Here is a 26,861-nt window from a genome sequence, read left to right as displayed (position 1 = left end):
AGGAGAAGAGACATGTGTTGTGCAGTAGGGAAGAGGAGGAGAGGCATGTGTTGTGCAGTTAAGAAGGGAAGGGGAGGAGAGGCATGTGTTGTGCAGTTAAGAGGGGAAGGGGAGGAGAGGCATGTGCTGTGCAGTAGGGAAGAGGAGGAGCGGCATGTGTTGTGCAGTGGAATGGGGAAGGGGAGGAGAGGCATTTGTTGTGCAGTAGGGAAGAGGAGGAGAGGCAGGAGTTGTGCAGTAGGGAAGAGGAGGAGAGGCATGTGTTGTGCAGTAGGGAAGTGGAGGAGAGGCATGTGCTGTGCAGTAGGGAAGTGGAGGAGAGGCATGTGCTGTGCAGTAGGAAAGTGGAGGAGAGGCATGTGTTGTGCAGTAGGGAAGAGGAGGAGAGGCATGTGTTGTGCAGTAGGGAAGAGGAGGAGAGGCATGTGTTGTGCAGTAGGGAAGTGGAGGAGAGGCAGGAGTTGTGCAGTAGGGAAGTGGAGGAGAGGCATGTGCTGTGCAGTAGGGAAATGAAGGAGAGGCATGTGCTGTGCAGTAGGGAAGTGGAGGAGAGGCAGGAGTTGTGCAGTAGGGAAGTGGAGGAGAGGCATGTGCTGTGCAGTAGGGAAGTGAAGGAGAGGCATGTGCTGTGCAGTAGGGAAGCGGAGGAGAGGCAGGTGTTGTACAGTAGGGAAGAGGAGGAGAGGCATGTGCTGTGCAGTAGAGAGGGATAGGGAAGGAGAGACGTGCTGTGCAGTGGAGAGGGAAAAGGGAGGAGAGACATGTGTTGTGCAGTAGGGAAGTGACGGAGAGGCATGTGCTGGGCAGTAGAGAGGGATAGGGAAGGAGAGACGTGCTGTGCAGTGGAGAGGGAAAAGGGAGGAGAGGCATGTGTTGTGCAGTAGGGAAGGGGATGAGAGGCATCTGCTGTGCAGTAGCATACCTCCCAACTTTTTGAGTTGAGAAAGAGGGACACTTAAGCCATGCCCCTGCCACACCCATGATCACGCCCCATCACACCGCATACCATATAGATTTCAAAAGAAAAATAGGTTGTTTTATAATTCAAACCACACTGGTCCTTTCTATCCTGGTTCATTTTCCCTCATTTTAAAATTAGTAATATATCAATTTAAAGGATAGGAATAAAGTTTAGAGTCAATCATTTTAGTAGAGAAATATATATATTTACATAGAAAGAGGGACAAAGTCTTGAAAGAGGGACAAATGAGGAGGAAAGAGGGACAGAGGGACAGGGCTCCCAAAGAGGGACGGTCCCTCCAAAAGAGGGACAGTTAGGAGCAGGGCCGAGCCTGGGCGGGTGCAAGGCACCCAGGCGCCTGCCTCTGAGAGGCGCCGCCCGGTGCCGATCTCCCCCTGTGGCCGCCGCTCACTTGCTCCCTTCCTCCCTCCCTCTAGCCGCCGGCGCCGCTGCGTCAGACCTCGATCAGGCGGGCGGGCGCTAGGACCTAGCACGCCGCACTGATATGCGGAAGTGACATCACTTCCGCATATAGAGCGGGTGCTTCTGGCGCCTTCTTACTGGTCGGGTCGCCCGCTGATTGAGGTCTGAAGCTGCTGCAAGGTGAGGGGGGAGCGGCGGCGGCAGCAGCGGCAGGAGGGGAGGGTTGGGTGCGCTCCTGTCACTACCTAAACGGGGACCCTATACCCCCTGGCTACATATCCTGGGCAGATATTACCCCCTGGCTACATATCCTGGGCACATATACCCCCTGGCTACATATCCTGGGCAGATATTACCCCCTGGCTACATATCCTGGGCACATATTACCCCCTGGCTACTTATCCTGGGCACATATTACCCCCTGGCTACATATCCTGGGCACATATTACCCCCTGGCTACATATCCTGGGCACATATTACCCCCTGGCTACATATCCTGGGCACATATACCCCCTGGCTACATATCCTGGGCACATATACCCCCTGGCTACATATCCTGGGCACATATACCCCCTGGCTACATATCCTGGGCACATATACCCCCTGGCTACATATACTGATCACATATACCCCCTGGCTACATATCCTGGGCACATATACCCCCTGGCTACATATACTGATCACATATACCCCCTGGCTATATATACTGGGCACATATTACCCCCTGGCTACATATCCTGGGCACATATTACCCCCTGGCTACATATCCTGGGCACATATACCCCCTGGCTACATATCCTGGGCACATATACCCCCTGGCTACATATCCTGGGCACATATACCCCCTGGCCTCATATCCTAGGCACATATACCCCCTCGCTACCTATCCTGGGCACATATACCCCCTCGCTACCTATCCTGGGCACATATACCCCCTGGCTACCTATCCTGGGCACATATACAGCCTGGCTACCTATCCTGGGCACATATACCCCCTGGCTACCTATCCTGGGCACATATACCCCCTGGCTACATATCCTGGGCACATATACCCCCTGGCTACCTATCCTGGGCAAATATACCCCCTGGCTACCTATCCTGGGCACATATACCCCCTGGCTACCTATCCTGGGCACATATACCCCCTGGCTACCTATCCTGGGCACATATACCCCCTGGCTACCTATCCTGGGGACACTGGCTGTTTGTCATTATGTGCATTTGCTGGTGAAAAGCAGTCTCTTGTTATGTGCATTTGCTGGTGAAAAGCAGTCTCTTGTTATGTGCATTTGCTGGTGAAAAGCGGTCTCTTATGTGCATTTGCTGGTGAAAAGCGGTCTCTTGTTATGTGCATTTGCTGGTGAAAAGCGGTCTCTTGTTATGTGCATTTGCTGGTGAAAAGCGGTCTCTCGTGATGTGCATTTGCTGGTGAAAAGCGGTCTCTTGTTATGTGCATTTACTGGTGAAAAGCGGTCTCTCGTTATGTGCATTTACTGGTGAAAAGCGTTCTCTCGTTATGTGCATTTACTGGTGAAAAGCGGTCTCTTATTTAGTGGGGAATTTTTGTCAGTAAAAATAATCTTTTGTCAGTAAATTTTATGGTATTTGTCAGTAAAAAATAATGTGAAAGGTTGGCAACACTGGCAGGCTGTGTGGCGCAACGGGAAAGATACAGGCAGCCCACCTTGGGCTTGGCAGGGGGGAAGGAGGCGACGTCAGCGAGCGAGAGTAGGGTGGCCGCAGGCAGCCATAAATACGCAGTGTGGCACTCGCAGAGCCTCTCAGCCTGAGTCAGTCCAGAGACTAGCAGACTCGCAGGAAGCCAAAGCCAGCCAGGAGCAAGCCCATGGAAGAGGGGTAGGAATGGGGTATCACATGCATGCGTAAAGAGGTGGAAGGTGTGGGTGTGATTAGGCAGGAAATGGGTGTGGTTATGTGGTTGGGTGCGGTTAATTTAACCACTCCCATAGGCGCCAGAGAAAATCTTGCACCCAGGTGCCAGGCACCCCAGGCTCACCCCTGGTTGGGAGCTATGCAGTAGGGAAGTGGAAGAGAGGCACGTGCTTTGCAGTAGGGAAGTGGAGGCAGTAGGGAAGTGGAAGAGAGGTATGTGCTGTGCAGTAGAGAGGGATAGGGAAGGAGAGACGTGCTGTGCAGTGGAGAGGGAAAAGGGAGGAGAGGCATGTGTTGTGCAGTAGGGAAGGGGATGAGAGGCATGTGCTTTTTCAGTAGGGAAGTGGAGGCAGTAGGGAAGTGGAAGAGAGGCATGTGCAATGCAGTAGGGAAGTGGAAGAGAGGTATGTGCTGTGCAGTAGGGAAGTGGAGGAGAGGCATGTGCTGTGCAGTAGAGAGGGAAAGGGGAGGGGAGGCATGTGCTGTGCAGTAGGGAAATGGAAGAGAGGCATGTGCTTTGCAGTAGGGAAGTGGAGGCGATGCATGTGCTGTGCAGTAGAGAGGGAAAGGGGAGGAGAGGCATGTGCTGTGCAATAGAGAGGGAAAGGGGAGGAGAGGCATGTGCTGTGCAGTAGAGGGGGAAAGGGAGGGAGAGGCATGTGCTGTGCAGTAGAGGTAAAAGGGAGGGAGAGGCATGTGTTGTGCAGTGGAGAGGGAAAGGGGAGGAGAAGCATGTACAGGGGAGGAGAGGCATGTACTGTGCAGTAGAGGGGGAAAGGGAGAGAGTGGCATGTGTTGTGCAGTAGGGAAGTGGAGGAGAGGTATGTGCTGTGCAGTAGAGGGGTAAAGGGAGGGAGAGGCATGTGTTGTGCAGTGGAGAGGGAAAGAGGAGGAGAGGCATGTGCTGTGCAGTAGGGAAAGGGGAGGAGAGGCATGTGCTGTGCAGTAGGGAAGTGGAGGAGAGGCATGTGCTGTGCAGTAGGGAAGCGGAGGAGAGGCAGGTGTTGTACAGTAGGGAAGAGGAGGAGAGGCATGTGCTGTGCAGTAGAGAGGGATAGGGAAGGAGAGACGTGCTGTGCAGTGGAGAGGGAAAGGGAGGTAGAGGCATGTGTTGTGCAGTAGGAAAAACAAAAGTTTGCTTTCTTAAAGAGAAACTCCGACCAAGAATTGAACTTTATCCCAATCAGTAGCTGATACCTACTTTTACATGAAAAATGTAATGATTTTCACAAACAGACCATCAGGGGGCGCTGTATGACTGATTTTGTGCTGAAACCCCTCCCACAAGAGGCTCTGGTACCGTACGGTACTCTGGGCAAACTGCCACAATGTAACAATGACACACACAGGAAATGGCTGTTTATAGCTGTCTGTTAAAGCCAGAACAGCTACATAATCTGCCCACAGTAACAATGTCACCATGTAATACATGTCAGAATGTGAATCTGGGAGAGGAAAGATTTTACAATGAGCAAACTCTGACTAAATCATGTATACATAATTATTGTAAAAATTAAGCACCTTTTTATATTAAATTATTTTCACTGGAGTTCCTCTTTAAAACAGAAAGAATTTGTGATAATTCAGGTTGGAGTGAACTTGCGATGTCTCCCAGTGCATCACTGCTGAATATATGCAATTTAACCATGGCTTAGAAGCTAAACACACCTCCAGAACCGCTGGAATGCAATCATGTGTCAGCTTGTTAATTTGTACAGAGGTTCTGGAGGTGTGTTTAGCTTCTAAGGGTAACAATGGCTAATTTGCATATATTCAGCAGTGATGCACTGGGAGACATCTCAAGCTCACTCCAACCTGAATTATTGCAAATTCTTTCTGTTTTTATAAAGCAAACTTTTGTTTTTCTTAGCATTTTAGTAAGGGGGCTTTTAGGACCATTGTAGTCCCTTACACACTCCAATGAGTTCTGGGTCACCATGAGCATGCTAGTTAGTCTGTACCTCATTGTGCAGTAGGGAATGGGAGGTAGAGGCATGTGTTGTGCAGTGGGAAATGGAGGAGATGCATGTGCTGTGCAGTAGGGATGTGGAGGAGAGGCGTGTGCTGTGCAATAGAGAGGTGAAAGGGTGGACTTGCTGATTGCTAGTCATCCGCATGAAGTCAAAAGTAGGAGACGTGTTATGGCTGTAAAGACTTTACTTCATCCATTTCATACAGTTACTCTTTATAAAACACAGAAAAAGCCAGAAGCAGTTGGAAGAGGGAACAGAAGTACTGTAGTACTCTTACACAAGGTTTTTTTTCTACACTCTGTGGAGGTACTTGTCATTGTAATATTTAGGGGATCACATAAAAGTTAGATTTGTTTTATTATGTGTTTTATCATTTGCTTCATGCAATGGGGGATTCAGAGAAATGAAATTTTTTCTAGGAAACTGTGAATACAATTTAAGAGTGCAGTGGACAGAGTGACGCTCTCGTATTGTGGTGGTGATGATTCAGACCTCAGAGAGCCGACAATCCATCATGTGAGATGGTATTTAGTGGTCCTCCTCTCGCTCTCCTCTTTCCCATGTGCTGCTGGGGATTTATATTTACACTGCGTTATTGCGTTTCCATATGAACACAGCCATGCACACAGAACAGCTGCAGCGTTTGTGGCAGTCCAAAGTCTGTGAACCAACGTCACTGTCCTGCCTGTTCTTTTTTAGCATCAGAAAATCAATGTCACATGTGAATGATTGGTGTGTTGCAGGCGCAGACTGCCAGGACAGCCGCTAAAGGCTTTTTAAGAAAGATAATCAACTCATTCCCTTCCCTATAGAAATTATTTTGACTGCAGGGTAGAACATTTGGATATTTTGATCTGCAATATTAGTAATCCCAGTTCAGGCACAGTTATCTTTTGTAGAGTTTTAATAGAACATTATTTTAAAGGAATTATGCATAAAAGAATCTCTTTTTGCAAATAAAACTAAGAAATCTTCATCTCCTCAGCAACCTACTACTGCCTGCTCACTCCCAATCAACCTGAAACATTTCCCCTTCAGTTGCATCGGGGTGTGTGTGTGGGGGGTAAAAATCCCATAAACTTAGACCAGTTTTTTACAGATCTTTTCGTGTAAGATGGCCATACACTTTACAGGTGGGCACCCAACTTACCCAAAAGATAGCTCCCTCTCTGTTTAAAATCTGATCAGAGAAGGAACTATTCCTGCCAGAGACTGCAAATAGATTTTTTGTATAGATTTCAGCTTGAAATCTATGGAACCGCTGCAGCAGGGCCAGGCTGATGGCCCTGAAGTCTCCTCCCAGCTAAGGGCTCTTTCACATTAGCTAATTTGCGGTTCAACGGTGATAAGTGGCGATAGTTCTAATTTGCCCAACAGGAAAAATGCCAGCGCTGGACAATTAAAAGATCCTAGATGCATTACAGCGTAACGCTCTGGAACACTTTGTCTAATGTGAAAGGTAACATGACCCCGCTTAACGCATCCTAGGAGCGATCCGTCAAAACGCACAGAACAGCTACTAGTGGGAAAGAGCCCTAATTGTTCTCCCTTAGGGTGCCTGCAGAGTGCTCACAATGTAGTGCACTCACCTGAACGCTGGCGCACTCCCTCATGGCCTTCTGTCTCTTTCCCCACCGGGGTGCCGGAACACCCACCGGGGTTTGTGAGCTGGCAGCATATGTGTATAGTCATGCAAAATGCTGCCATGTCATGGAGAACAGGTGACCAGGGGGGATGAAAATGGAAGGACGCAGGGAGGAGTGCGGTAGCCGGACTGGTGAGTGTCTTCCACTGTGAGCGCTCAGCATCAAAACGTGACCTGGGGAGCATTATAAATACTTAGGAGTCCTGGGGGTCCTGTCTGTTGATGTACCACCGTTACCTGCCTTTTTCAAGTGAGGTCTTTCCAGAATCAGAATCAGAATCAGCTTTATTCGCCAAGTATGCCAGAGACATACCCGGAATTGTTTATGGAGCACATGGCATGGCATTTGTACATACAAACAAACATAAGAACTACGTACATACGGTGAAGGGTAGGCTACATAAACATGAACATAGACATGTACATAGTGGGCAGCAATCAGTCAAACCGGGGTTATATGCAAGGGGAAGGGCACAAGCTGTCACGAGTTCAGTTTGAGTACCGCTTGGGGGAAGAAGGTATTCCAGCGTCTGGTGGTTCTGGTGGGGACAGCCCTGTAGCGGCGGCCCAGTGGAAGGAGCCTGAAGAACCGACTGCCCGGGTGGGAGGGGTCGGTCGAGATCTTGGTGGCCCTAGTCCTCATCCTGGCCGTGTGGAGGAGATCGAGGGGTGGCAGTGGTAGACCGATGATCTTTTCTGCAGTGCTGATTACTCTGTGGAGTTTGTACTTATCGCTAGCAGATGCCCCTGCGTACCAGACAATGAGGGATGTGCAAAGAATGGACTCCACGGTGGCAGTGTAAAAGAGCTATAAATTAATTTTGCATGGAAATCGATTGAAATTACAATCAGCTGACCAAGTTAGGGCATCAATCTCTGGCAGATTAAAATACAGCATGATCTTTTATTTTCTATTTGCAGTCAGCTATGAATTTCTAAAAACTGAACTTCCTTGCAACCATGGCAACAGTGATATGGTTGATGTACAGATTACCCAGACACTCCCTCCCCGCTACATGAGTAATTCGCTGAACAAAGCAGTAGCTGTAGTTATTAATTTTAAACATTTGGTTTAAAGAGAGTCTGAAGCCTTAAAAAATACCTCATTTTACTGGGCAGTCCTTTTAGCAATAAGACCATAGCTGAAAAGCAGCATTCCCACGGCAGAAAGATCAATACCCCCGAAATCCCCAGGGCAAAATTTGGGGCTTTTTTCCGGGTAGAGGCAGAGCTTTGTGCAGTAGCTCTGACTCTGCTCTCATCAATCTCTGCCTCCTCCCGCCCCCTCAGTCTTCTTTCACTGAGAGAGGCAGGAGGAGGCGGAGATCGGCGGAGATTGACGTGAGCAGAGGCAGAGCTACAGCGCAAAGCTCTGCCTCCTCAGGCAGCAAAATCCACGACCAGGAAAGTTGTGGAATTTTGCCCTGGGATTTTGGGGGTATAGAAAGTTAGTTCTGCCGAGGCGATGCGGCGTTTCAGCTATGATCTTATTGCTGAAGAGGACTGCCCAGTAAAAAGTCTCACTTTAATAGTGTAATTGACTTTTTGTCTTTTGACACTCAGTGGAAGGGCTGTGCTTCTTTATGTACATAATACAAAGGAATGTTTGCCATAATTCTGGCAATGCACAGAGCTGAGCTGAAGGGATTGTGTTTTACTTTTTTGTTGATCGGACCAAAAAATCGGTAGATGTTTGGCTGCCCTAATGCTGGTAATACACCATGAGATTTTTTGGCAGATAGATGGCTTGATAGATAATTTCCGACAGGTCCGATCTAATTTGAATCCTTTTTCTGATTGATTTCTCATAGAAGTGAATGGAAATCATCGCAAAAATGATCGGACAGTAAATCTGCTGAAAAATCTCATTGTGTATTCCGAGCATAAGGTTTGTGCAACACTTTATATTGAATCTTTAGCAAAAGTACAATTTCACTTTAAAGTTAATCTTCTGTTCCAGCAGTCACAGTTTTGGTAGTAATAGTACTGGCATGAAAAGCCTTTTTTCCTGAGAATTCTCAGAAGGTGAAGCAGAGTGGCACTAGATTGATTCAGGTTGGTGAATTGTCTCTCGGTATTACCTGCGGCTCCATCATCCCCCCGAGCAGCCCAAGGCTGGAGACAGGGCCTGGAAGCCGTCTCTCGGCACAGGAATAAATAAGAGAGCTCTTTCCACTGCTTACATGTTTTGCATTCCTCTCAGTATCCACAACACGGGGATATTTTTAGCCACAAAGCGAAAAAAGAGAAAAACGTGAAGGAGGCCGGAGCCTGAGCACCCCCACCCCCGCCGACGGCTAACGTGCGTCCAGAATACAAACCAGCCCGGCTTTTACCTTCTTAGGAGTGACAGCAAGCCGCATGCTGGAGCCCCATCAAACAGGGCGCAGTGACAGCGTGGCGGGATAATGACGTCCTGCTTAGTGGGTTAGTGATGCAGTGCTCGTCCACCTGACAGAGCCGGGGAGACAGAAACCAGGCCTGCAACACAGGAGCTCTTAGGGCGCTGCTAGAGTCTTTAATTCGTCTCTCCAGTCAAAACTTTTGTTTTGTTTTGAATGGAGAAAGTCAGAGCTGTTGTATGACTTTTATTATTGTTTGTGCACCTGTTGTTGGGATAGATTTCCTGTCATGCTGCTATTGACGAAAAGTGTTTCCTTTTGGCCTGCTCTTTGAAATTCTTTTTTTATGATCGTGGTGTGGTTTTGAGCCTGGTTTACGTGATTCTGTATAGAATAGCAAGTAGCTTGGCACTATAAAAGTGGAACAACATTTAGACCTAAATGTATACTTGAAAATTAAATTGACCTCATGGATAAGTCAACCCTGTAATCTTTGACCTATTTAAGGTAGAAAATGAATGGACTAAACCATAGGTTAATCCAAGAAACAACTTTGTCTGTGTCCTCTCTCCTGATAAGTAATGCTATATCCCTCATTAATAATGTTACTGTGTTCCTCCAAATGTATTAATTTTTAAAAGTATTGCCATGTTTACCGACAAGTATAGCCATGCTGCCTACAGTATTGGCATTTCTTCCACAGGTATTGTCCTGTCCCCTCCACCTCTGCTATGGGAACGCCGCACAAATCCATAATTCATATGACCCTGCAGCAGAGTGCACAGTAGGCCTGAGCGATTTTAGGAAAAAGATTGTCAGAAATTGTGATTTCGATTTGATTCGCGATTTTCAATACACAATGAAGGATCAACACATCGATGGTAAGTATGAGTGCCCCCAGTATAGGTAGCCAAGTATAGGTGCCCCCAGTATAGTTTAGCCAGCTATAGGTGCCCCAGTAAAGGTTAAATAGCTAAAGGTGCCCCAGTATAAGCAAGCTAGCTATAGGTGTCGCAATACAGGTTGGCCAATATAGGTGCCGCAGTACAGGTTAGCCACTATAGGTGCCGCAGTACAGATTAGCCATCCAGATCCCCTTTAGTGTATATAGCCACATCCCCCCTTTTGTGTATATAGCCAGATCTCCCCTTTAGTGTGTATATAGGCAGATCCCCCCCTTTAGTGCATATAGGCTGATCCCACTTTAAGGTATATAGTCAGATCCCCAGTGTATATAGCCAGATTCCCCCCTTTAGTGTACATTATATAACTAAATGCCCCCCTTTTGGTGTATATAGCTAGATACCCTCTTTAGTGTATTTAGCTAGATCCCCCCCCCCCTTTAGTGTATATAGCCAGATCCCCATCTAGTTTCCCCCTTGCCGCCACTGGTACCACTCCCCTCTGCTCCTGGCCCCCTCCTCCAGTAAGTTCCGATCGAGTGTTCGTGCACACTAATGGCAGGGCCTGTAACAGAAAGTGTGACATCACTTCGTTACTAGGCAATACTCACTGTCACTTCACAGTGGCTCACCACACAGCCATGTGGTGATGCCGATCAGAACTTACTGGAGGAGGGAACCGGGAGAGAGCAGAGTTGGTACCAGTGGCGGCGACAACCACTGCAAAACTGCCACTTTGACAATCTCAAGATCATCTTTCCACTGATCATGATTTTCGGTTTAAGACCGAAAATTGTTCAGCCCTAGCGCACAGATAGGAAGTACATCACCAGGATTCCCGTTGGTCCGCGCATACTTGCTGCATCGCACTGCACGCTGTTGTTTACAGACTTGCATTACTGTATAATCTGTGAGGTAGGCATGAAACATGTGGTAACACACGGATGACTTTGTGTCGGGATTGCAGCGATTTGACTACTTCCAGCGCAGTGGGACGCATCACATAAGTATAAAAGTCTTCATAGACTTTAATTACCTTCGTGACGGAGGAGCGTACCGCATGGCGACGTAACACGGCGTATGTAAAAGCGCCTCAAGCCTCTGTCAGGACATCTCTGTAGCCTGCAGTCCTACACTGAACACGAAGAGCTCCACATAGGGATACATATAGCAGAAAAATAATAAGGCTTTTTAAGAAAGTGGTGATAAAATGCCTTGTTGTACCTCACCCGGCATCACACCCTAATCACAGCTACTTGTGAAGAGACACATTAGCCTGTTTACTATAGGTCAGTGTCGTTGTGGCATCCAGTGCAGCTGTAGGCATGCTGCTGTGCTGGCTAATGTTTCCAAGTTGGCTGGTGCTTGTCACATATCAGAAATATCCAGAAAAATCCCCTATATATACATTAACAACAATAACATTTCTATAGTGCTTTTCTCCCATGGGTCCCAAAGCACTTAGGCTCCCTCATATTCAGTAATTGGTAGCAGGATGGAGTATTAACACAACAAAATTATATTTCTGCAAATGCCAAACTGAACAGGTGGGTTTTCAGTCTGGATTTAAATACGTACAGAGATGGAGCTGTCCTGATCTGCTGAGGTGAAGAGTTCCATAATGTAGGAGCAGCATGACAGAAGTCTCTGGGACCAAAAGTTTTCAGCTGCACGCTGGGTATAACTAGATTATTAGAACCTGTGGATCTGAGTTTTCAGGGATTGCTACACATCTGTAACATTTCTTTCATGTATCCAGGGCCCAGATTATGTAGTGATTTAAATGTCATTAGGCCGATCTTGAATAGGATCCTCCATTTTATAGGTAGCCAGTGAAGGGAGTGCAGGACTGGCGTTATGGGGCAGTGATGGGGTTGGTTGGTTAACAGTCTGGCAGCAGTATTCTGTATCAGCTGTAGGGGTTGCAAGTCCTTTTTTGGAAGTCCGGTGTAGAGAGCATTACAATAGTCAAGTCGGGATGTAATGAAGGCATGGACTAAGGTTGGCAGATCTGGGGGTATGAGGTGCTTGATTTTTGCTAACTCTCCTCTGATCATGTTCACTTTAAAATATTTCAATAATAAAGCTTACAAATACATCAAAATACTTCTTAGTATCCTAATGACATAATCAGTCTAGCCTCAATGCATTATCTTGGCATCTTGTCTATTGGGAATAACTGATGCTGCCTCCAGTACCAGCTGTCTGTGGGACACTTCCCATGATGCTTAGTGTTGACATTTGTAGCCTGTATAAAGTTAGAAAAAAACTTTTAAGTCACAAGTGTGACAACAGAAGTAAGGCAACGATTCCAGTGTGGGCCGGCGTTCTGGGTCCGATGCATCATGGTGGATGATGTACAAATGCAAAATATGGGGTGGGCGGCGCTATGTTCCATAGTTTTCACTAGGGTGGAACACACAAATTGTTTGGGGAATATGCTGCAAGTCTGATATATCCCCCCCCCCCCCCCCAGGAAACACATGGGGGCGATTTCCAATATTAGGCACAAGTGGAAAATTAATTTTCAGTGGGCTGCCTGTTACACCTAATGTGGATTTAGCGTGTGTTCATGCCTGTGATTCGGCCAGGATTTGCAGTAATGGAAGGGATGACTTAAAGTTCAAAATAGCTGGTCAGGCTTTGTTACAACAATTCAGAAAGTTCAGTCATATTGGTGCACGTTGGTGCAAATAATTAGAGGTAATAAGCATTTACATTTTATGTAACATTATAAAGTCCTAATTCTATTTATAGTTTTGCCTTGAGATCTTGGTAAAGTATCCATAGGCATGATGCTTTGGCTGAAACAGGCAATATCATAATGCCTGACCAAAAGCTCAATCAATCAACACAGATATTTTCCAGTTGAGCACTCTGGTAGCGTTTTGCTGCATTTAGAAAATATACTCACCACGGCATCAGTATACTGCTGGCCAAAGGCTGTAGTTTAGAACAGATGGTAGTATTGCTGTAGGTGTTTGCTCACATGTTATCTGCAGACTAGACCAACCAAAAATTTACAGTTAACTTTAAAGTATATGTCTAAACTCAAAATGTTCTGCAGACTATTTATTTATGAGCAGAACATTTACATATGTGATATACATCTTCAGCAGCAAAAGAGTTCCAGTCAGTTCACCTCCTTGGTTACTGGCTACATGATCTGTAGTTCTAAACTAAGCTGAATATAAATTTGCCTTTGTAAAAAAAGAAGGTATTTGCTATAATTCAGCTTTAAGTAAGCAAGAAAGATCTCCCATGATGCATCACTGTTAAATATGCAAATCATCTCGATATGCCCCGAAAGGCCAGGTATACATGCAGAACATGGAATGGATTAATATGGCTCCAAGATAGGGCTTGGACTGAAGAGTACAGAATACCCAGATAGCTCGTGATGACCTGGAAGCACTAGGAAGCTATAAGGGGCTGAAAGAGAACAGAAAAGGCTCAGTAACTAAGTGATTTGTAGCCGTCAGCTCATCATAGGGCAGGGAAATAAAAGGGCTGCTGCCATGCAAACGGGAGAGGAGAGGAGAGGAGAGAAGCCTTCTGATTTCTGTATTTTTGAAGGACACTGCCAGATGCACAGCACAGCCCTCAGATACACACAACTAAGTCTGCTTTCTTTATATTCACTGCAATGATTGTATATGCCATTTACAGTGGGATGCGAAAGTTTGGGCAACCATGTTAATTGTCATGATTTTTCTGTATAAATCGTTGGTTGAAGTGAAATGACGTTTATTGGATTTACAGAAAGTGCACAATAATTGTTTAAATAAATTTAGGCAGGTGCATAAATTTGGGCACTGTTGTCATTTTATTGATTCCAAAACCTTTAGAACTAATTATTGTAACTCAAATTGGCTTGGTAAGCTCAGTGACCCCTGACCTACATACACAGGTAAATCCAATTATGAGAAAGAGTATTTAAGGGGGTCAATTGTAAGTTTCCCTCCACTTGTAATTTTCTCTGAAGAGTAACAACATGGGGGTCTCAAAACAACTCTCAAATGACCTGAAGACAAAGATTGTTCACCATCATGGTTCAGGGGAAGGATACAGAAAGCTGTCTCAGACATTTCAGCTGTCTGTTTCTACAGTTGGGAACATATTGAGGAAATGGAAGACCACAGGCTCAGTTCAAGTTAAGGCTCGAAGTAGCAGACCAAGAAAAATCTTGGATAAACAGAAGCGACAAATGGTGAGAACAGTCAGAGTAAACTCACAGACCAGCACCAAAGACCTACAACATCATCTTGCTGCAGATGGAGTCACGTTGCATCGTTCAACCATTCGGCGCACTTTACACAAGTATATGCTGTATGCGAGAGTGATGCAGAGGAAGCCACCCACCCACCCACAGCACAAACAGAGCTGCTTGAGGTATGCTAAAGCACATTTGAACAAGCCAGCTTAATTTTGGAATAAGATGCTGTGGACTGATGAAACTAAAATTTAGTTATTTTGGCATAACAAGGGGCATTATGCATGGAGGAAAAACAACACAACATTCCAAGAAAAACACCTGCTACCTACAATAAATTATGGTGGTGGTTCCATAATGCTGTGGGGCTGTGTGGCCAGTGCAGGTACTGGGAATCTTGTCAAGGTTGAGGGACACATGGATTTCACTCAGTATCAGCAGTTTCTGGAGACCAATGTCCAGGAATCAGTGACAAAGCTGAAGCTGCACTGGGGCTGGATCTTTCAACAAGACAACGACCCTAAACACTGCTCAAAATCCACTAAGGCATTCATGCAGAGGAACAAGTACAACGTTCTGGAATAGCCATCTCAGTCCCCAGACCTGAATATAATTGAAAATCTGTTGTGTGAGTTAAAGAGAGCTGTCTATGCCCAGAAGCCATCAAACCTGAAAGAACTAGAAATGTTTTGTAAAGAGTAATGGTCCAAAATACCTTCAAGCAGAATCCAGACTCTCATTGAAACCTACAGAAAGCGTTTAGAGGCTGGAGGATCTACTAAATATTGATTTCCTTTCTTTTTTATTTAACCAGCTGGGCGGTATGGACGAGCTCAGCTCGTCCAGTACCGCCGGAGCCTGCCGCTCAGGCCCTGCTGGGCCGATTTGCCCCAAATAAAGTGCAGCACACGCAGCCGGCACTTTGCCAGCCGCGTGTGCTGCCCGATCGCCGCCGCTCTGCGGCGATTCGCCGCGAGCAGCGGCGAAAGAGGGTCCCCCCAGCCGCCTGAGCCCTGCGCAGCCGGAACAAAAAGTTCCGGCCAGCGCTAAGGGCTGGATCGGATGCGTCTGACGTCAGGACGTCGGCTGACGTCCATGACGTCACTCCGCTCGTCGCTATGGCGACGGTGTAAGCAAAACAAGGAAGGCCGCTCATTGCGGCCTTCCTTGTTTATTCTGGGCGCCGGAGGCGATCGGAAGAACGCCTCCGGAGCGCCATCTAGTGGGCTTTCATGCAGCCAACTTTCAGTTGGCTGCATGAAATAGTTTTTTTTTTATTTAAAAAAAACCCTCCCGCAGCCTCCCTGGCGATCTTATCAGAACGCCAGGGTGGTTATGCACCTGCCTAATTTTGTTTAAACAATTACTTTCTGTAAATCCAATAAACTTCATGTCACTTCTCAAATATCACTTTGTGTGTCTCCTATATGATATATTTAACTGGCATTTTTATTATAACAACCAATGATTTATACAGGAAAATTATGACGATTAAGAAGGTTGTCCAAACTTTTGCATCCCACTGTACATATTATTTAGAAATTTGTGAGCCACAGGTGACCAGGGTGTGATGAGGTTTCTTCACCAAAAACCCTGCCTGAGATGTCACTTTAAATGTACATGATATGTGTAATGCTGGGGGGGGGGCATACTTTGACCACCCAGCGCAACAAGGCTAAGTAGCTGGATAATACAAAAGGCTCCACAGATGGACGCAGGAGTAATAAACAAAGGAGCAAAATTGCCCAGAGCAACTGTAGCTCTGGGCCGCCTATCAGGCTAGATGCTATGTGATACAATACACAACAGACGTAGTTGGTAACAGGCTTGGGTCATACACGTTAATTCAGATGTCAGTCGTATTGGAAGGATTATGCAGATTCGTAGTCGAGAGGCAGCCAAAGGTGGGTACACAATACGATATTATAATAATACAATACTGACTGACTAGAGTACATAGATATCGTACTGATGCGCAATATATGAAATGTAGCTCTCAAATAACTCACTAGCTAAAGCACAAGTAATGACAATTAACAAGACAGACAACAAACAGACAGACGGAATGCTCAGCCAATCTAGTCACTGCTTCAGCGACGGCAACATTCACACTGAGATAGACAAGACTAACAGGTAGGAGCGAACTAATGGCAACCACTGCTATAGTTCGTCCTCAAGAACAAGGCTAGAAGGAATACTACCAGTCACCAACGTGGTGCTGGCAGAATCTAACTATCAGGATTAGAAGGACTTCACTGACCCCCGCAGGTCAGCAACCGTCCAGCAGACATGACAATACAGAGCAAGGCATTATACATTTACAATAACAACTTTTAGAGCATAGACCCAACGACAACTCAGAGAGCAGAACGCTGTCGGGTGGGGTCTGAAATGGGAGGCAGACTTTTATGCTGGCATAAGCCAATGGATGCAGGTATGCAAATTCCCACACAGCTGAATGGTAATCATTCAATCCTGAGCTGGTTTGATTACCATTTGCTAGCGGAAAGACTAATATAACGAATGCATGCAGTACTATGCAACAACATGCATGCAGGAAATCCAGGGCTATCTGGCTGGAGTGCAACTACAGCAAACCATAGGAGGAATCCTGACAGCATGCTGAACTGCTCTGAACTGCAGAGTGATTGCAAATGACAATAAGACTCACTGCGAATGCGCAACCAAATGCAAGCAGACAAGTCAGAACTGCCCAGTTGCAGCTCCACTGCAAGTGACAGAACATGCTACAGGAGAGATCCTGACAATATATAGGGATCAAACCAACCTATGTTGATTTAGGTAATACATTTGATGACAATCTGTGCATCATTTATTGCAAGCTTCCGAAACGTTTTGAAATATAAACGATGCACAGTTAGTCATTAAAGGTGTTACCTGAATCAGTGTCTGTTGGTTTGATGCCTGCATATCTACTTCACGATTTACACCAGAATGTACTTCACTTGCTTTAAATGTACATGAAGTGACACGTGACATGAAGAGAGATAGATATGTCCATATAGTACCAGTAGAACTCACCTGTGTTCCCTTTTCATGGCCTTATGCATCGCCTCCTCTCTCCAAATAAGAGTACATACAGCTTCCTACTTGTTATCCCCTCTCTGTAGCAGGGCCGGTTTAAGCAACAATGGGGCCCCAGGGCAAAATAAACCTGGGGCCGCCCCCCCCCCCCCCCCCCCAACATATACCCCGGAACAAAAATCGGCATTACGGGACCTTTTTGCAGCTGCTATAGTCAGGGTGTGAAGTCCCAATCGGTCGGAGCTCCACATTCTGGCTATCCCAGCCTGCATGGGGGACAAGGGGTTAAAAAGTTTCAGGAGGGGGGACCCCACATAATTTTTTTTTTTTTAATTCCCACACTCTAAACATAAAAAAAAAATTGGGAAAATAGGAAAAAATGCCAGGGATCTTCATACAGCCATATTGCGGCTGTATAGCGATCCCTGGCCAAAGCGCTGCAGCTGCGTATAGACCCCCTGGAAACCCCGTCAGGAAATGTATTGCGCTTTCGTTTGATGCATGTAAAATTACACTACCGTTAGGTTTGCTACTAAAAGTGACATTTACCGCATTTAAAAGTATACTTTTTTCCTTCGAAATTTTAAAATCGATTTTCTCAAAAACTATAAGGTCTTTTTGAAAAATTGTTTTTTCCTCTTATTCCTAATGATCTCCTTAACATACCCTGCAAATTTAGGGTTTCTAGCATTTAAGGTAGATTTGCTATTAACCATTAAAGTCGGCAAGTTTTTAAATGTGTTTTTTTTTTCCTTTGAAACTTTAAAATCGATTTTCTCAAAAACTATAAGGCCGATTTTGAAAAAATTTTTTTCCTCTTGTAGCCACTGGGGGCCCCTACAAGCTCTGGGGCAGCTGCCTCCTTTGCCTTAATGGTAGCGCCGGCCCTGCTCTGTAGGACAGAACATGCAACCTCATTCTTCCTCTCTCCCTTTCCTCTTTGTACCCACTTGCCTCTCTCCTCCCCTCTCTTCAGGACAATACTTACAGCCTCCTGCCTCTTCTACTCTTTCCTTCTCTATAGTACAGAACATTCAGCCTTTGTGTATTCCTCCCCATCCTTCCCTATGCTGCTTGGCTGACCTTAGGATACATGGCTGTCTAGCTGAAAGCTGTGGGTTTCCGTTAATGCCACCTAAAATTATTATTCCTAATTGTTTTGGTTGGCAAAAAGAAGTGAATGCTGCATAGGCATGTTGTTTGGTTCCTAGCCGAGTATTGTTTTCTGCTCCATGGAGAGCTGAGGGGGGATGACACGTATGTTGAATCCTGTTGTGAGAACATCCTTTGAAGTTACCACAGAGATAGTAATGGTCAGTGGACAACATTGTGACTTGTCACATCACTGAGGAGAAGTGCAGCAACATGTACACTGTTTACATTCTCAGCTGATTAGATCAGGGATATAGATAGTAGAATAACTAGCTTGCATGAAAAGTTAATGTGAATTATATGCAGCTCAGAACTGGGCCAATCAAATAAACATTCTGTTCGTTTGAATTGGCTCAATTCCAAGCTGCATACACTTTGCATAAAATTTGCATGTAAGCCATAATTATTAGCAGATCATTAAACATCTCTATCCAGGAATCATTGTTTCAGCAAAGGAAAAACTAAAATGTGTATGTGGCATTAGAGATTGCCAGTCAGGGCGAATGAGATCAATTTACAGGAATTGACACTTATCTTTCATTGCTGAGGTCCTATATTAAGATCACACTAACTAGAGAGGATCTAACCTCCGGGGAGGACATCCTGTGGAAGAGAATTCATGGAGAGGCACGTGATCAGTTTGATCAGGTGGTCGAGAGGATGACAAGGCAGGGTGAGTCACATGGTTTTTTTTTTTAAACGAGATTTTTTATTGAAATTTTGTCATACACAGCATATATGACATTAACAAAAACAACAACAGTACAATCCGGTTGGACATTATTGCATATATATCAACATTTGTTAATACAGTCCCAGAGAGATCTGAGATAAAAAAAACGGATATTGTCCGAGTGGCCATACTTGCCAGCATATGTAGATGAGATGTTGGGTATAGCTAGGAGTATGAGAGTTCCGGTGTTATTAAAAAATTCCCAGTTATTAAGCACGTTGCAAATCCTGAATGGTCATGTATCAAGATGAGGAATTGTAGTTTCTGAGGTGTCTACCCACTTATGCCATACCTTATCAAATTTCTTAGGCTGGTTACGTGCTTGATATGTCAACTTATATAGCGGTAGTTCTGCATTGACCAGCCTGGTTCAATCCAGGAGAGAGGGAAGGGTGGGTAATTTCCATCTCAGCAACAACGCTTTTTTGGCATAATGTAACAGAATTCGTAATAGTAGTAATTGGTGTCTAGAGATCGGGATCTCACCCACCATTCCCAACACACATATCTTGAATTCTAAAGCTACTGGAAGTTGTATAGTATCTCTAAGGAAATGGAACACAGACTTCCAGTACCTGTTCACTAAAGGACACTCCCACACACAATGAATAAAGTTGGCATTGGGGTACTTACATTTGAAGCAACAGCCATCATGCAAGGGGGACATTTTGGCTAATCTGAGGGGAGAGATGTATGCCTGGTGGAACCATTTGACATGGATGAGTCTATCGTTAGAGGCAATTGTCACTCTAGGGAAGAATTCCTCTAGCTCGGACCAGTCCTTTTGTGATATATCAGGGTCAATTGCAAGCCATTTACCTCTGGATTGCTGAATTTTAGATGTGTTAGTTTGTATCATTAGAAAATTATATAGATTGGATACCTGCTTAGTTCTTTCTTTATTTAGTAGTCTTAATTCAAGGCTTGAGGGATCTAGGGAGACTCCGGATAGACCCAGCTGTGCCCCGACAGCATGCCGAAGCTGAAAGTATCTGAAAAGCGCCTGCCGCGGGAGGCCATATTCGCTTCTTAATGTATTGAAATCTTTAAAAGAGCCATCTACAAACACTTGTGAGATGTAGGTAATATTGTACTTGTACCAAAAGGCCAGGTCTGGAACCGAGTGCAATTCAGGGAGATTGGGGTTGCCCCACAATGGAGAGCTTTGGGATATGTATTTGGTGAGTTCACCAAGTAATTTACGAGATTTTTTGTATATCTTTATGGAATTCTGAATGATGGCTGTCCCTTCACTTCCCCCTGGTACCCCAAATCTATAGATTGCCCCGCATAGTGCTTCGTAGGAACCAGCTATGTCTGCCTCTATTGCTAAACTGGAGTCTGACCGATCTCCGCTCAACCAACTCTGAATAGGAACCATCTGCGCTGCAAGATAATATTTGAGGAAGTTAGGGACCGCTAAGCCTCCATGAGAGGTCGGCAATTGCAACGTTGATAGGGCAATTCCGGGAGATGATCCTGACCAGATAAAGGATACTATTATAGAATCAATGCGTTTAAAGATTACTTGTGGTATCCATGTCGGGGCCATCTGCAAAACATATAGTAGTTTTGGAGCGATTATCATTTTTATAAGGCAGATCCGACCACATACATTTAATGGAAGAGAGGTCAATTTTTTAAGTTTGATTTCTACTTGGTCGAGAACTGGAATAAGGTTAGTGTTGATGAAGGGCACCGCGGGGCGAGTAATCTGGACTCCCAAATATTTAAAACTTTCTGTCACTATCAACTGTGATTTAGTGGTAATTATTTGTAAGTCAAACACGTCTAATGGAAAAAGAACCGATTTAGACCAGTTTACAGAGAGGCCTGAAATTTTGCCGAATGTGTCATATATTGCAAGTACCGATTCCAAGGAGGGGCCTGGGTCCGCCAAGTATATCAGCATGTCGTCTGCATAAAGAGATATACGTTCTTCTATGTTGTTAACTTTTAGTCCCTGTATATCTGGGTTACTACGAATTGCTTGAGCCAAAGGCTCGATCGCCAGTGCAAACAGAAGTGGTGATAGGGGGCATCCCTGTCTGGTTCCTCTAGAGTCACATGGTTATTACCCTTGCTTGTGTAATAATGTTCATGGTGCAACTATGTTGGAAACTTGAAGAGAAGTTTTTAAGGACTTCCCATCTTGGTCAGGAGTGGATGGTTGCTTTCTGCTCCCAGGAGAATGAACCCTCTTGGGCCCCAGTATTTTTGGGTAAAATAAAAAAAAAAGAAATTCTGAAGTAGTACCCTGAAATGTGACCTTTTCAGTGGTTTTCGTTCAGTAGAAATTCTGCTAAAAGAATTGTTCATCATTAGTGGCATTATAACTGCCAGTAATACCAATAGGTTGTCCTGCAGGATAGGCCTCGACTCCATGCAAGGGATTCAAGGTTGTTCAGCTGGCTTATCCTGATGCAGGATATGACTGTTTCCTCTCTTTCATGTCTTCCATCAAGGAAGCAGATTGTTGTGGACCAGTGATGGTACTGTGTACAGTGACTGAAGGAAGCCCTGCCATCCTCTCAGGTCTTCATACAGGCCTGAGGCATGAAGTGACTCAGTGATCCTTCAGCCCATACAAAACGACTAGACTGCCTCATGACAGACATTAATGGACCATACAAATGCAGTGGATGGATTGGACCCTACTGAGGTGTGTAAGTGTCATCATGCTGCTGCTGTCTCTCAGGAGTGCCTGGCTGTCCTCGCATTGTGCTCATCCTTGATGTGCTGCCAGCTGCTGTGATTCTTCTCTTGTAAACATGTTTTTACTGTTGTGTTCATAATTACAGCTTCTGTTTCATCATTTCTGCTGCAGAACAACAGCAGAAAATGCAATCTGATGTTCTCCGACTCTGAACATTGCCTGACACTGGGCCTCCTTTCCTAGGGAAGAACTGACTTAGAGAGCCTCCTTGCTAAATCCGTGTAACATTCTGCAGCCAGACACTGCCATTCCCAAGCCAATAGGCTGGCACAGCCCATCTGTAGGCAGAGATGGAAATACATCATCTAATGCCTTAAGCCGATTGTTGACCTGAAAGATTTTGTATGGAAACATTATTTGGTGATCTCATGTGAGTACAGGTGTCCCCCAACCGCAGTCGTGATGTCGTAGTGATCCAGCATGTCATCCTATACTCTTCTTCCATTGTAATTTCCATTTCAGGGCACCTTCCAGTCACCACCCTCCCCTTTCCATAGAACAGGCTTTTATGCTTTGTGTCAAAGATTTGTGTACAAAAATAGTTTTCTCAGAACTTTCCAAGCAACATTTATTGTAACTGTTTTTGTAACTTTAGTAAGAAGAGTGCCCAAATATTTACTTTTGATGTGGTCCTCCGATCTGTAGGAGGTAATAGCAGGCTTTGTGGGTGGAGCTGTTGCTTGAGTGGCCAATTGCGTGCTGTCTGTGATGCGCGGGGTCCGTTAGATGGGGGATGCCTGTGCAACTGCTCCAAATATCAGCTGGAATATTGTCATCAGAATTTCTGACTGTGACGGCTAATGGAAGGAAAAAAGCATTATGCCGAGACATTTCTGTAGTTGTTTAACTTTCAATGTGACAACAGCAATAGCAATTCAAAATAATTGCCAGAGGAAATGCCACCATATCGGTGGTAATCAAGATTTCAAAATACAATTATTAAAGTAAAAATCTGCTGCATCTCCCTAAATTCCTAAATAATAGGCCACAAATAGTAAACATATTATGGTGCACAATCCTAAATAATCATCTGTCATGTCTCTTTTAGCCCCTTACACACTCCTGGGAGTTCTGGTTCTCCATGAGCTTGCTGTGTACTCTGTAACTCTTACTTTAAAGGGCTAGATCACATTGGGTGCCTTACTGCGACCGCAATCCGGTGGGCAAAATCTTGCGATTTGCAGTGATTTGTGCTTGTGATTCACGTTCAATAGAATGAAAATCAAAGTACGATTGTCCCCAAACGCTGTATGTAGTGCATTTACGATTGATCGTAAAACGCTGCAGTGAAAATGTTTCCATAGGGATACATTAGCAGCAGCGCTTTGTTGATCACCAGCAATCAGCAAAGCCCTTCAAAAGTGCCCAATGTGAACCAGCCCAAAGACGTGTGCAGAACATGAGTTGTGATAATACTAACTTCCATTCTTCTTCCTCGTGACTCAGAAAGGAAAATAGTATTCAGAGGGGGAGCATGGTATTTCACTTTAGGCCCTATTTACACTTAACGTGTTCTGTTGATTTGAGTTGCGCTGAGTTGCATCGCATGGAATCTCATTTGGCAAATGGGATGCAACTCAATGCAACACATTTAGTATAAATAGGGCCTTAACCTGACTTATGACTACTATTAAAAGTTCTGTTTGTTGCTGTTAAAACTTTGCATAGCATACAAGTGATAGCTTCTCCTCATATCCAATCTGGAAATCTTGCTTAGGTGCTGATCAGAAATAAACCTTTTTTTTGGCTCAGAGGTATGCAACTAGTCTTTGGGCCTGCTGAACTAAAACACTTTCAGGCTAGCAGCACACTTGTCTCTGCAGAACAGCATGCGTTTCTGAATGTTTCCCTGCATTTGTGTTTTTAGATTAGCGTTTTTGTATACGTCTGGAAGGGAGCACACCTTTTCCGCTATGCATACAATGTAAGTTTATGGGCCCCTCAAAAATTGAGGTGAATTTTCACCTCAGCAAGTTCCTTCTTCCTGCATACTGTATGCAAATCGCTTGCAGTCCCATGCGGTTTGCATGCAATAGTTTCCTATGGCATATCACAAGAGCATGGGATTTATGACTTACAAAAAAAACACAAAAAAACTTTTTTTTACTCCCGTTGAATACCAAGATTACTAAGAATGCAACCGCATACAAAAATGCTGAAACGCACATGCCAGGAAACCCAACTGTGCTCTCAGCCTTTGAGTTTGTGGTTATATTCTGGATTTATGTTTTTAATGTGTTTGCGTTTTTTTAATGCATTTATGTTTTGCATCTTCTAATAATCTTTTGACCAAGAGAAACAATATATTATCAGAGGTTTTTTTTTTTTGTTTTTTTATAAAAACATACCAAAAAGACATGTGAATTGGATGCATTTTTATTTCCCATTGGGAACTTGCTGTCGATTTTATAACACATGTAAAATCGTTTTAGTGTGGCCCATAGACTTACATTGTATGCGATTTTGAATTTGTTTTTCGCTATGCACTAAAACCCATGCAATTCAAATAATTGTGCTTTCTGCTTTACATCAAGAATAATAAATATAGGGCAGAAAAAGTAATATAGGCGTTATTTAATTCAGATCAGCTTATTTCTGAGCAATATTTTACTTTCTGTTCTTTGCAAAAAAAAGGTATTGTTAAATAATCTCAGAAAAATGTTAGATATGTCAGCGCCCCGGAATGTGTTTGCGCTTTGTAAATCAGTAATAATAATGATTTGATGTAATAACTTATAGTCATCAGTTAGTGTATAAGGGTATTGGTTAGACCTGTAGGCGGCTGTGAGTGTACTACTGGTACAAAATGAGTTCATCTGCTTTCCATTATGCTGTGTTTTTTTCCCCTTGTATGACTACTTAGGGCCCTTGCACACTGTCATGTCGCGGTACTATCCCCCTCTGCTCCCAAGTCACAGTGGCCATTAGTTTATGAGACTGGCCACAGTACTCACAGTGCAACGGGTTGCAATGGAAGTGCTTTGGACAATACTGAGGCAACTCTGACTCTGCAGTGCGTTGCCAAGCGGTACTGCTCAGCACACAACAGCATTAGAGTGAATGACACAATTACGCATGCAGATTGATGAAAATCCATCAATGTATATCCTCTCCAGCAGGGAGCACATCATTGCGTGGGGGTGGAGCTAGGAAATTACCTTGTTGGTGCTGTCTGCCGCAGGTTGTAAAAAATATGAAATGGTGCTGTGCAATTCGGCTGGCTGTTATGCCGAAGAAAAATTGCAACACACTATGTGTGAAATTAGCCTTAACCTGAGATCAAAGAAAAGAAGAATTTTATACATAATTGGGGCTTCCTCCAGCCCCCTTCAGGCTGATCGGTACCTCGCCATCCTCTGGCGCTCCCGCGGCCAGGAGCACTCTGCGTCTGCACAATAGTACTAAGCAGGCGCAGAACGCTCATGTAGATGGGAGCACGACAGGTCGTGTGCACTTGGCTGGGCTGCGCATACGCACTAAGCCTCAACTGGACAGATTACTGTGAGCTGTAGCAGAGGATCCAGGAGGTGGAAGTTGACGCGAGGGACCAATCAGTCTGAAGGGGGCTGGGGGAAGCCCTAGGTATGTATACAATTCTTCTTTCCTTTGATCTCAGGTACACTTTAAGGCGATCCTTTTCAGCTCTGCCAGTGAGCTTTGTATACACATGGCCAACTGCACAATATCAGCCCAGCAGTGGTGTGAGTTGATCCGCTGGATGGCTCGGGCACACCACCTCTTATCAGTCACTCATCTGTTCGTTCGCCATGCATACAGATGCCTGAACATGGATCATTAAGGTGCCTAGAAACACACAATTACTGGAATTGTGACTCGATCCCTCAAGTGACAGGACTGAGTTCACAGACTAGCAATGCATTCTGTTGCTATGGGACTGAGGGAGGAGGGCCAACAGTGGGGTGCAGGATAGAAGATAGCCCTCACTCAGACAGGGTGATCCTGCACTCTGGTTCTTTCACTATGTTTCTCCTGTTTATTTAGCTGTTTTATTTTTAGGATCATATTATCCATGATGTGACCTGTTCTATATTCCTCTTTCCAGGCTCTAACTACACCAACCCTCTTCCGGCATTGGGCACCATGAACTCCACGCCCGGCCTTGCCACTGAACACATCCCTACTCCAGGTGCCGCCCTCTCCTGGCAAGCCGCCATCGATGCAGCCCGACAGGCCAAGTTGATGGGCAGTGCTGCCAATGCCACTATATCCACTGTCAGCTCCACCCAGAGGAAGAGGCAACAGTACAGCAAGCAGAAAAAACAAGGAACTACAACAGCGACGCGGCCACCTCGGGCACTCCTCTGCCTCACCCTGAAAAACCCCATCCGAAGGGCCTGCATCAGCATCGTTGAGTGGAAGTATCCTTTTCCTTTACGTGAGCAGCCATATTGCTGAGGATGATGTACTGACAGAATTAGCATTAGTGTACATGGGTGTTTGTATTTAATTTGTGTTTGAATACATATTTTTGATTTGTGGTTAAGTAGGCTTAAATTCCTGACTGGTGTATACAGGCACATAGGCTATGTTCACATTATAAATCACCAGCACTATTGCAAGCGCTGAGCGATTTATTGAGATTTTTTTGATCACTTTTCCCTGCGCTTTCTAGTCGCTTTTGCAGAGCGATTCTTTTTTTCACTTCCTGACATCAGTCAGGAAGTGAACTCTTTCACCCGGAAATGAGTACCGTAAATACAATGTATGAAAGCACTCGGGAAATCACTATACAAAGTGCTTTTTTCAAGCGCATTGCGATTTCCATATACCTTCCATTGAGCCAAAGCGCTCAGAAAATGGTACAGGCAGCACTTTTGGAAGCGGATCACAATTGAACCGCTC

General features: G+C 45.0%; 1 protein-coding gene across 21 annotated transcripts in view; it reads left to right on the top strand.

Moving 5' to 3' along the window:
* CACNA1C (calcium voltage-gated channel subunit alpha1 C) overlaps window positions 1–26,861 on the top strand; it is a 710,887-nt gene that overhangs the window by 247,865 nt on the left and 436,161 nt on the right. For 20 of the 21 annotated variants that reach the window (XM_068277205.1, XM_068277193.1, XM_068277198.1 and 17 more), the window contains exon 2: window positions 26,062–26,377. In XM_068277205.1, coding sequence (XP_068133306.1) covers window positions 26,100–26,377 — 278 coding nt within the window. In that variant the 5' untranslated portion in view covers window positions 26,062–26,099. Of the gene's footprint in view, window positions 1–25,896; window positions 25,953–26,061; window positions 26,378–26,861 lie in introns of those variants that run through there. The other variant, XM_068277202.1, reaches the window with a different exon arrangement.

This window comes from Hyperolius riggenbachi, chromosome 3 (assembly GCF_040937935.1).
Source record: "Hyperolius riggenbachi isolate aHypRig1 chromosome 3, aHypRig1.pri, whole genome shotgun sequence".
Lineage (NCBI taxonomy): Eukaryota > Metazoa > Chordata > Amphibia > Anura > Hyperoliidae > Hyperolius > Hyperolius riggenbachi.
This window is presented reverse-complemented; position numbering and strand designations above follow the sequence as displayed.